At 29.9% G+C, this 12,487-nt stretch overlaps 2 protein-coding genes across 3 annotated transcripts; both read left to right on the forward strand.

Moving 5' to 3' along the window:
* Window positions 1-3,513: 3,513 nt before the first annotated feature.
* Window positions 3,514-5,132, forward strand: LOC105783471 (uncharacterized). 2 transcript variants are annotated; one of them, XM_012608954.2, is made up of 5 exons: window positions 3,517-3,895; window positions 4,060-4,137; window positions 4,250-4,349; window positions 4,559-4,701; window positions 4,773-5,132. In XM_012608954.2, the coding sequence occupies exons 1-5, from the start codon at window positions 3,581-3,583 to the stop codon at window positions 4,980-4,982; spliced, it is 846 nt and encodes a 281-aa protein (XP_012464408.1). In that variant the 5' UTR covers window positions 3,517-3,580; the 3' UTR covers window positions 4,983-5,132. The 2 variants fall into 2 exon arrangements, with proteins under 2 accessions (XP_012464409.1, XP_012464408.1); XM_012608955.2 differs by lacking the exon at window positions 4,060-4,137 and having other exon boundaries at window positions 3,514-3,895.
* Window positions 5,133-8,061: 2,929 nt separating this feature from the next.
* On the forward strand, window positions 8,062-10,111 carry LOC105783470 (putative pentatricopeptide repeat-containing protein At4g17915). The gene is made up of 2 exons (XM_012608951.2): window positions 8,062-8,250; window positions 8,437-10,111. The coding sequence occupies exon 2, from the start codon at window positions 8,459-8,461 to the stop codon at window positions 9,827-9,829; it is 1,371 nt and encodes a 456-aa protein (XP_012464405.1). The 5' UTR covers window positions 8,062-8,250; window positions 8,437-8,458; the 3' UTR covers window positions 9,830-10,111.
* Window positions 10,112-12,487: the final 2,376 nt, after the last annotated feature.

Below are 12,487 nucleotides of genomic sequence, written 5' to 3' on the forward strand. Positions count from 1 at the left end.
TAACATGTTTTTATTGTCAGTCTTTGATTACTACAATAAAATATCATTTACAAGTTAATATTTTTGTCCAAAGATGAAATTAAGAGAAATACTTTGAAACAAATAAATTGATTTTGGCTTTAAGTTTTAATTAAGGATGTCTAATATTTTAAATAGATTAGTTGGAACAAAATATCATTAAAGTTACTTCTTTTACGTAGATTAGTTTGTTTAAAATATCAAGATGTTTTTTTTTGAATGAAAATATCAAGATGATTATACGTATTTATGATTCATGCGTTTATTAATTGACCCAAAGGTAAATCAATATTTGGAAAATTTTAAATGACATCTATGGTGATAAATGTGTGACAATTATAAAGTACTCTATGTGAATAATATGTTAGTCCAAAGATTAATTTATTGTTTGGTATAATTTATTGTCAATATTTGATTGTTACAACAATAGTATCACTTACTATTAATATTATTGTCCAAATACTTGATATTAATGTTGTATTTGGTATATTGAGATGGAATTAATCATTATTTTGAATATATTGTTTACTTATGAATATTGATGTGAGCTTGTTTTTATTTATTTATTTTGTTCTATACTCAGCTAGTTCATCTTCTACTGCCGCAATATCTGCTAATATCAATTCTATGCCCATGCTTAATTGGACCGATTTCAAGGAATGAAAAAGGAACATACTTATAGTGTTTGGCTATATGGACATAGACCTTACACTAAGGGAAGAACAACCTGCACCTCTCACTACATCAAGCATCCTTGATGTTAAAAAGGATTTTGAGAGGTGGGATCGTTCAAACCACATGAGTCTAATGATCATGAAGCACAACATTCCAAAAGCCTTTGGGGGCACAAAATCTGAAGAGATTACTCAGACCAAGAGTTTTCTTGACGAAATTGAGAAATGTTTTGCCAAAAATGATAAGGTTGAAATGACATCACTTCTGATTTCTTTTATGTCTATGAATTATAAGGGTCAAAGAAATGTGATGGAGTACATTATGGAGATGTTTTGTATTGCTTCAAGACTTAAGACACTTAAGATCGAGCTTTCTGAGGAATTGCTTGTTCTTATGATTTTGGTATTGCTTCCTACACAATTTAACCAATTTAAACTTGGTTGCATCTGTCAAAAAGGATAAATGGACTCCTAATGAGTTCATTTCTCATTGTGTGCAAGAAGAAGAAAGGTTGAAACATGATAAGTCTGAAAGTGCTCATTTGGTTAGTGACTCTAAAAATAGCAGCTTACATTCTAAATAGAGTACCCATTAAAGCAACTGCAAAAAAAAAATACGAGCTTTGGACAAGTCAAAAGCATAATCTAAAACACTTTCACATTTAGGGATGTCCAACTGAGGCAAGGCTTTACAGGCCAAATGAAAAGAAATTTGACTCCAAAATAGTGAGTAGCTACTTTATTGGTTATTCTGAGCAGTCTAGGGGATATAAGTTTTATGATCCCACAATTAGGAATATTTTTGAGACGGGAACTGCAACATTTTTTGAGGATGTTGAGTTTGGAGGGAGAAATAAAGTTAGAAACATTGCTTTTGAGGAGGAATTGTATTCTAACTCATTTCCTACTTTCACTTTTAATGATGTTCAGGTTCCATACCTAATGATCAAGAAATGAATTCATAACCTCAACAAGACAATATTGAACAACTCTCTATTCAATATGAGGTAATTGTTCTAGATGAATAAACTCAACAACCTTAAAAACAAGTGCCATTAAAATGGTGCTCCCATTCGACACATGAGAAGGATAACTATCAATTACAAGTACATTATCTCTTAATTTGCTACACTTCAGCAAAGATGTGGGACGAAACTTGACTATTACATACTAACCTTATTAGAAGAGTGTTTTTACATTGTTCTTCCACCTTTTGATATTAAGAAATTTTAAAATGGTTGGTCTAGACAGCCCTTACTACTTACAATATATAAGTTCATACACTGTCAATGAAGGACATTAAAATACTTCATTAATAAATAAAATAAAATAAAATAATATAATATTTGATTCACCAATAATACATAAATCAAAAGTGAATAATCGAGAGGCCTCTATTATAAGGATTTGATCAAATTAGTCTCTATTATTTAAAAGAAATTAAATAAGGTAAAATTAGAATAGAATTAACATTTACTATTTCAAAAATATAATTTACGGTTTAACAAAGTTAACATTTTTAAGGTTTGGGTAAATTACACCATTAGTTACTAAACTACGAATAAGTTTTCATTTCACTTAAATAAAAAAGTTACAAATTGATTACTAAAATTTTCAAATTATTTTTTTCCGTCATCGATTGTTGAGTGACACTTTTTAATCTTTAGTTTTTATACTTGTTGTCAATTTGACCTTGATTATATCTAAAATGATAAAACTGAAATTCATTTTAAAAATTTAAAATTCTAAAATATATAAAAAAGTAGATAAAAATTCAAAAATAAAGTGAGAGAAAATAAGGAAAAATATTTTTAAACCCTTTAATTTTTCTTTTTGCATTATATGTACAAAAATATTTAATACACATTCATTTAAAACATATAAAAAAACATTAAGCAAAATTATTGATTATCTATTTTTACCTCTTATTTTTTGACATAGCTTTTTGTTATAAAAAATAAAAATTCATAATATATAAATATTTTTTACAATTTGAGTTTTGAAAATAATTTAAATAAATTGAGTCTGAAAAAGTTTTAGTATATTCTGTAATTTTGCTAAAAAAAGGGCACCAAAATTGATTTTACAAGATTTATAATAGTTGATTTTTTAGTGGCATAGAACTTGACTTTAAAATATTACTAATTTAGTTTCGATATACTAATTTGGTTTCAAGAAATGTTGAAGAAACATGTAATATTAAAAAAATGTTATTGGATTCTATTGAATGGCAATTTTCTTTATTTCCTTACATATTAGTTCTCAACAACAACATTTTCGACATTTTATTTTTCTAGAATATCTATACAGAATTTTTTTATAATTTTTATATAGAATTAGAGTCAAATTGATAGAATATAAAGTTCGAGGATTAAAATTGTTATTATACCAACAAAAAGTGTCACATAATAGTCGGGTGACTAGAATTCTTTTTAAATTTAGTGATCAAATGTAAATTTTTTAGTTACATAATCAAAGTGAAAACTTACCCATAATTTAGTGACTAATGTTGTGGTTTTCCTTAAAGTTTTTATGGTTTTGTAAATGAAATGAAATATTTTGTTTGGAATTGAACTACGATTAAAACGAATAATTTTCAAGACATTTTATATAATAAATTTTAATTCTATTACAATTTAGACTGATTTGAATTTTTAATAGAATAAAGAACTAAATTGATCTATTCAATGATAAAGGGACTAAATTGATTAAGTTCTTATAATATAAGGACCTCTCAACTACTTTAACCCATAATCAAACATAAAAGATGAATTTCTAGTTATTTCCCATCCATTACCCGCCAATAGCATTCATGATTGAAACTCATTACTCCTCACGAGTCAATAAAAGACAACAAAATTCCTAAACAAATATCTCTCTTTGCCCCCATGGCTCTCTCCTCTGCTTCAGTCTTCACCCATCCACTCGCCATCTCCACTCTCACGCGCCGCCCTTTAGGTGTTTCTCTCCGCTACCACCGTCTTCATCATCATCGTTCCCCTACTTTTGCTACTTTAAGCTCTTCTTCTCAACCACCCTCATCAACAGCAGTAACTCCTCCTCCTACTTCAGCCAGCGAAAATACTTTGTTGTCTCAAACTCATCAACACCCAAACCCAGGCAGCTTTAACTATGCGTTAGCCAATCCTAAAGGCGACTCATTACTTGGTATTGCTCGTTCCACCGAATCCAACATCGAAAAGGTATTTATTTAACTTCAGTGTTTGCCCTCTTTTTTCTTTTTTTCGTTCTTTTTTTTATGAAAGTTCAGCTCTTAACCCATATCCTCAATTCTGTTTGAATTTCCCCCTGTTGACATAAATTGTTTTTTTTTTCCGAAGCTTATGCTATAATTCGTGATCTACAGGTAATCTTTGACTTCCGTTTCTTAGCACTTTTTGCCGTTGGAGGTTCGTTGGCTGGTTCACTGTTATGCTTTCTAAATGTACTTTCTAATTCCCTGCATTAGCAAATATTTTGTTCTTGTTTTAAAGCTAAAAACATGTTTTGTGTAACTGATAATATATATTAATGTAATAATTAGTGAGATTTTGCAGGGTTGTGTTTACATTTTTGAAGCGTACAAGGTCTATTGGACAGGCTGTGTTAAAGGGATTCACACAGGGAATATGGTTTTACGATTGGTTGAAGCCATTGGTAACTTCTTCTAAAACTTAATTGAAACCATTTACATATTTAATCCTTGCTTAATCATATATCAGCATTCTTTGATATTGAGTACCTTTATTTCAACTTACATATTTATTGATTTGGAAGCTAAGTTTCAAATTGTAAATGAAAAACAATATAGGAATAGCTGCAAAAAGGAAGTGATCTATGTTAATCAATGTGTATGAATGTTGCAGATGTTTATCTTGCTGGAACAGTGATGTTAATATTTGGTATGGGATTGTATGGATTATTCATCAGTAACTTGAACCCGGAATTGCCTGCCGATGTCGATCGTGCCCTTAAAGGCTCGTCATTGTTCGGAATGTTTGCTATGAAGGTAACAAACACGCTCAAAGTCATTAATCATTGGTCTTGAAAAAAAGTCTGAAAAGTCAATAACCATTGCAGGAGAGGCCAAAATGGATGAAAATAAGTTCACTGGATGAACTGAAGACAAAAGTGGGACATGTTATAGTGATGATTCTATTGGTGAAGATGTTTGAAAGAAGCAAAATGGTGGCCATAAACACTGGCATGGATCTCCTTAGTTATGCTATCTGTATTTTCCTCTCTTCTGCTTCTTTGTACATCCTTCATCATCTTCACAAGCCTGAATAGTTCCATCACTCCCTCTCCTCTCACTTTCTATATACATGTAGACACTATTTTCTACACGTCAAACTGTTACTTTGTGGGATTTGTAGAGAGTAACACATGCACTACTTGGTTGGTATTAATAAGAGAATTTGAGTCCTTAATTTTTATTTATTTATAAAATGCATAGAATATCTATAATCTCACCTCTACTCTTAAATAGAAAGATAAAGGTACTTAAGCACGCTTAAACTCGTGATCTTGTACTAGCAACAATATCAATATTAACCAAACTAAGACTAAATCAATGACAACAATACAATGCTTAATTTTCACACCTGTGCGATTTATTTTTCTACCTTCGATAGGAAGGGTGGGTGAATGGTGAGTTCAACGGGTTGGGCTTGAATTAGAGGTGCCCATTGATTGGGCCAAGCCGAGTCAGGTTTTAGTCGAGGTTGTATATGACATTAATGCAATTTATGTTTGTCTAAATTTGGCCTAGCCTGAAATATGGGCATATAGTTTTATCTAAGTTTTTACATATTTGTAAATAGTTAGCTCAATCTCATTTTAAGTTTGCTCATGTTATTTATTTTAATATGTACTATTTTTAATTTAACATATGATATTTTAGATGTTTTTTCTTCTATTAAAATTTTAAATACAGATAAAATATTTTTAAAAGTTTACATATTATTATATTATTATATATTTACTTTTATGTGATATATATTACATAATATATAAAATAAAATAAAAGTATATTATAAAAGTATAAAATAGTTTGAGTTAAGCTTGGGCTTTTAATGTTGAAACCCAACCTTAAACCATATTTTAAACAAGCTTTTCTTTTCTTTTTTTGTTCAAGCTATTTTTGGGATCTTGTAGTTTTATTCAAATCCTCCCATATTCTGGGTGAGCCTTCAAACTTGAGTGAGTAATTCGAATCTTAAACAAGTCTAGCTTGAACCATTTATTATATTTGAAGATTATAATGGATTCATTTCTAGGTAAGATCTCGTAGGCAGACATATGTATGCTCACATAACTTGATACAAATCTCTATATTGACGTCGAAAAATATTGATACAATTTGCTTTCTTTTTTTTTTGTTTTAATTATGTCAGAAAATATTGATACAATTTATTTCTTGGACGCATTTTCACCTTCTCCCTCTAAAATCAACTTATTTCAATAAATATCCCAAAAATTAGTCTAATCACTCAAATATTTTTTAAATACAACATATGTCTAATTTAGCCATTTTTTAGAGCATTTTAGATTTTTCTTTGCAAGACTTTGAGTTATGTAATACAAATTGGGTGTTGTTTTTTTTTTTTTCAACTTTCACCACTAAGATCTCAAAGAAGGTGGAGATTTGAAGGGAAATGCTTATGAAATGTGGATGGACTTCATCAATCTATCTAGATCTCTCCAAGTATAATGGAGTATTTTTTGGCCTTACTCTTAAATTTCTTATAGCAACTATGTTTGAATTGGTGAATGTTAATGCTTGTTTGTGCATAATTCTAATGAGTAGCTAAATTGGCATGTGATTAATGGTTTGAATGTGAATGTTAGGTGATTGGATGTTTGTCAAATGGCTATCATCATGTTGCACTTGTTAATTAGGTTTATTTGAACTTAACAAATTTAAGTATAGTGAACATATACAATTTAACTATTGGTTGACCTAATTAACACATTGATCACTAAGTATTGAGAAAATTGATTTATGCTATTTATTGTTTAAAAACAATTTTTATATTTGAATTGTATTGAGGGAGCGTTTGTATATAATAAGGGTGTTCACAGTTCGGTTAAAACTGAATCAGCTGACCGAATCGATCTAATTCGATCAATCAGCCGTCGAATTTAGTTTAGTTGGAGGTTGATTGATGATCTTTTGAAAATTTAGTTATCAGTTAATTCAGTTTGAAATAGAGTAATTAACGAATTAACCAATTACCCAAAATATTTGTTGTTTTCAATACTTATGTAGTGTTTGGTTGTTAACTTTCAAGACTTATGCAATGTTTCTAATGTCACAATTAAAGTTGTTTGAACTATTAAATAAAAGAAAATAAACATTAGTAATGTACTTTTTATATGGTTTATACTTATTTTAACCAAAAGATAAAAATATATAAAATTCGGTTAATTCAGTTAACCGATCAATTAACCGAAATATTTAGTTCGGTTAATGTATAGAAAAATTTGATTCAGTTAATGGTTAAAATTTGTTACATTTTGGATAATTCGGTTAATAGTAATTCGGTTTGAATATTAACCAAACTGACCATTTGAACACCTCTACTCTTATCTAAAGAAATAAAGTATACTTTTTGAAATTTGTTACTCCTATATAAATTTAACCACTTCCTAAAATAAATAAAATTATATAAATGGAAATAAATTATAAATATTGTTTATTAATAATGGCCAACGTCATATATTATTGTGTAAAATTTGGATTAAAAAAACGGACAGAATTTTCTTTAAGAATAGTTATTTTTCATCGTATAAAGAATAATAATAAAAATATTCTTAGTATGATTAAGAAATACTATTATACAATGTTTTTTTCTGTAACATAACGATTTTTCTTATGCCTTTGATTGGAATAATTGCGCATGTGAAATCAATAATGCTAGAAATCAATAGTTTGTATTCTATATTTTTACACTTGGATTTTAACTAAATAATTGAACTTTTGTTTCTTCTCTTGAGGCACATATAAACGCCTCGAAATGATAACTAGGTATATCATTTTAGAAAGGTTATAACACTATGTGTCGTTTCATAACTTCAAAAAAGTCGAATAATAAGTGTTATTTTAAAAAATTATAACGTTTGGTGGCTAAATGTGACGTATTGTAATCATCATTCATTTGCAAAATCTTAGTACTTTATTGGAATCGCCTCAATGAAAAATAGAAAAAATATTTTTTATTAATTTATGTAATTAGCTAAGAAATAATTGCAATCATTATTTTAATAAATACAATTAAAATAAGCCGTGCATTCTAGTAGCATATAGATTGGATTGGCTGGAATAATGGGCTGTATGAGAAATTGGGTATGATGATGGTCCATGCGAGTGCCTCCTCAGTCTAATCAAATCACACAAATGGGCTGATTCTTATTCCCTAGTTCCCTCTCAAAATTCCAAATGGGCTCTCCTCGACCGGCCGACCGTCGTTCATCTCACACCGTTTAGCCTCTCTCATTCTACAAGCCGCGGCATCTCCACCTCACCATTCGATCTCCCTCTTTCAGATTCACTAAGGTATTTCTTGATTTAGGACTGAACCTCATTGATTTTTGTGGTTGTTGATTGCTATTTGCGTTCTTTGTGATTGATTACCACTTAATTGTTGTGGGTAATCTTTTTTTAAAAAGTTTTCAAAACTTTCATAGATTAAAATAAATAAAACTTCTCATTAATTTTTGTGATTAATGTGCTTGGGAAAAGAGAAAGAAGAAGCAGAAGAAGAATGGTTCATAGATTTTCAACTAGATTATTGAATGTTTGCATAGCTTCCCTATGTAAGGCCCATAAATTGGAGAAAGCTGAATCAGTTATTATCGATGGTATAAGATTGGGAGTGCTCCCTGATGTTGTAACTTACAATATATTGATTGATGCATACTGTTGTTTTGGAATTGATGCTGGTTACGCCATTCTCCATCGAATGAGAGAAGCTGATGTTACCCCAGATATTATTTCATATAATTCTTTGATAGCTGGTGCCACTAGGAATCGCCAAATAGCTCGGTCTTTTGATTTATTGGATGAAATGATTCAAAGAGGCATAGCCCCTGATGTTTGGAGTTACAATATTTTGATGCACGGCCTTTTCAAGTTAGGAAAACCAGATTTGGCCAATAGGATTTTTAAGGATATTATACTTGCTGAGTATTCACCTTCTATTGCTACTTTTAACATTATGATGAATGGTCTTTGCAAGAATGGGTATACAGAGAATGCTTTTATGTTGTTTAGGAATTTACAGCGTCATGGATTTGTGCCAGAGTTATTGACTTACAATATTCTTGTTAGTGGATTATGCAAGATTGGTAGATTAGGGTCAGCAAGGAGGGTTCTTAAAGAAATAGTGGAATCGGGCCATGTTCCAAATGCCATAACATACACTACTCTATTGAAATGCTTCTTTAGGAAGAAGAAGTTTGAAGAGGGAATTGAGCTATTGTTGGAAATGAAGAGTAAAGGGTATACATTTGATGGTTTTGCTTATTGCACAGTTATTGGTGCTCTAACTAAGATAGGTAAGGTGAAACAGGCGACTGAATTCATGGTGGACATGATTGAAATTGGTATCGAGCTTGATATAGTATCTTATAACACACTAATTAATCTGTACTGTAAAACGGGTGAGTTGGAAGAAGCCTATAAGTTGTTGGATGAGATAGAAAAGAAAGGGTTGGAGTGTGATAAGTATACACACACTATAATGATTGATGGATTGCGCAGGGCAGGTAACATTGAGGGGGCCGCACAACATTTGAAGTATATGAATATGATGGGCTTTGATTCAAATTTGGTTGCATATAATTGTTTGGTTGATGGGTTGTGTAAGGTTGGTCAGATTGATGATGCAATCAAAGTCTATAAATCAATGGAGGTAAGAGATTCTTTTACCTACTCCTCTTTGGTGTACAACCTTTGCAGGGACAGGAGGTATCATTCTGCAGCTAAGCTCTTGCTATCTTGCTTACGAAGTGGCATGAAAATACTTAAGTCTGCTCAACGAGCTGTCTTGCTTGGTCTTCGCTATTCTGGATTTCCTAGAGAAGCAAAAAGGCTCAAGTCTAAGATTCGCATTGCTCGAATATTGAATCATTGATAATTTAGTCGTTATTTTCGATTTTAGTGTTAAAAGTTGGAAGATTATGTATTTCAGTTGATTTACCATCGAGGATCATTCATTAATGTCAATGGTTCTCTTGGGGTAGTAATCCTGCAGGCCATGATAGAGATCAGCAACTCTGAATCAAGCTGCATCTACTTGTAATGTAATATATATTATTGTATGTAGATAACTTGAAATTGCAAGTCATTTTTGATAACTTTCTTCGAATGAAGAAACTATAATGGCTCATGAAAATAGTGAGAAAGTTGACACTTATTTATAGTGTAAGTGTGAAATATTAAAATGTCCTTCAGTGAATGTGGGATTTATGACACCTACACTATATAGGAGTGTAAACATAATTGTTAGCGATGGACAAAGGATTAGATCACTGATGTATTCCGTACACCTATATCCAGTTCAAAGGTAATTTTGGGAACTTGTTAGTTTAGTTAGCTAGCCTTAGTTTAAATTCATTCATCAAATTGTCAACCTGTCGCATTCATAACCATGGACCTAATTGTTAACTTTGTTGTGCTTTAAATTTTCCATGTTATATTCTTGTGGTGTGATCTTTGAAATACTTAGCTAAACAAGTATATCATTGTAAGAAATTTATTATTGCGATGACACCATCATACTTTCGGTGATGCACTATCTTTAAAATGACATGTTTTTGAAAGTGCATTAGACGAGCATCAAAAGTTTTATCGGCAATTCTAACATGTCAATGGAGTAACTTATTAATTAGTGCATTTGACCTATCAATACACGTTTCTTATATCCTAAGTGATTCTCAAGTTTAATTGTGGATACCACCAACCTGTGAGCTCGACAAGAAATGTTGCGACTCCAAAAATACCACATATGTAGATAAAAGAAGATGAAACAACAAGATGTCAATAGATGTCAGTATAACGAGAAATTGAAACTTGTGTGTTGTCAAGGTTTTGACTCAATAAGATTTTATTGGGAATTTTCTTTGCTTTTATTTTTCCTTTTCTATCTTGGGTTGTATTACATGACAAATCCTTGAATGGATATCTAATTACAATATGTTAAAAAGGCAGTTAACGAAAGCATTGATATCGACCAGTTACAATTGCGCTTGACATTGCTCAGGTTTTCATAGCTTGCCATATTTAGAATTGATAATCTTTTCAAACAAAACATTTGGGTAATGACTTTAGTTGATATTTTGGAATTGTGTTAGCCTATATTTGAATATCGATCATTTGGAGCAACAGATCATTACGAATTAAATTGAATCAAACAAATTAGATCCCTAAAATAAGAAAATGAATTGTCAAATTTAAATACTTATTTGAGATATCTTTAAAATATTCTAAACTTTATTAGGATATTCTTGATGCTGCTACTTTGGTGGAGACTGTGATTGTGGTTGATCCTTATGTTAGAAAGCCCAAAAAGTTTTATATTTGAAACTTGCATAGATATTATGTACCGAGAGTTTAACACTTAATTTGTCCATTAGGAATTGTTTATTGAAGTGATTGAGTCACTTGGTTTTACAAATTAAATTTTCAGATGGAAGATTTTTTGTGCTAATGTGAGGTTGCTATATTGATATGTAATAGTGATAGGACTTAATAATCATTCGTACGAGATTAAATATAGTGAATTATCTTTCTAAATAAGATCCCACAAATATGAAAAAATTAAATTACATAGATATTTATTTTCGCACCTTTTATCTTTTTGTAATTACATCTACGGTTCACTTTGTTGTTGCAATAATTGAAAGCATAAAAAAAATAAATTTGAGGGTTGAGTGTTTGTTTGAATCATGCACATCTCATAAAGGGCAGCTGTATCTCTAGTCGTTGGTGAGATATTGTACCAAAACAACATAAACTCCCAGCTATATATGAACAACCTTTTTCATATTATTTTTTATCTTACCAAATAAAATGGACTGAACGTAGAAGAACAAGTTGAACACCCACATTGATTTGATTTTCTTTCGAAGCAAGATTTTTGTAGTCTATGCTTTTATTATCTGCTTTTGAACAAGGCAAATATGTTATTTCGATTTATGATGCAGGATCAAATAGGGGGATTTTATAAACAGAGAGAATTAAATTTATTAAATTATTTAAAATTAAGATCAACTTAATATAAATTTATGATAATTAAAAAATAATATTTTTAAAATATCAGAACCTATTAAAAACATTGGAAATGAAGTTAAAAGTTTTTTAATTTAATTACTAAAACCATAATCACGTTAATAGTAAATATTAGGCTTAATCATAAATCGAGTCAATGTGAAATTTTAGGTTCGGATCCAACTCAAAAATGGGTCTAAAATTTTATCTAAATTCTACTCAAATAAAAATGTTAAATTAAGTCTGGCTGGTCATATTAAATTTTTGTATATAATTTTTATATAAAAGAAATTTAAAAAAATATAATACATCAAATACACTAAAAATATTAAAATAAATGTATAGTAAAATAATTATACAATATCTAAATAATAATAAAATAATAAAAATATAATAACAAAATGATAATAAATAACAATAAAAAAATAAGGTTAATTCAGGCCGAACAAATTTTTTTATCAAAAGTTAAACTCATTTATTTTCATATATTCATTTTTATCCAAACCCTTTCATTTCTCCATCG

This window comes from Gossypium raimondii, chromosome 13, assembly GCF_025698545.1.
Source record: "Gossypium raimondii isolate GPD5lz chromosome 13, ASM2569854v1, whole genome shotgun sequence".
NCBI classification, from domain to species: Eukaryota; Viridiplantae; Streptophyta; class Magnoliopsida; order Malvales; family Malvaceae; genus Gossypium; species Gossypium raimondii.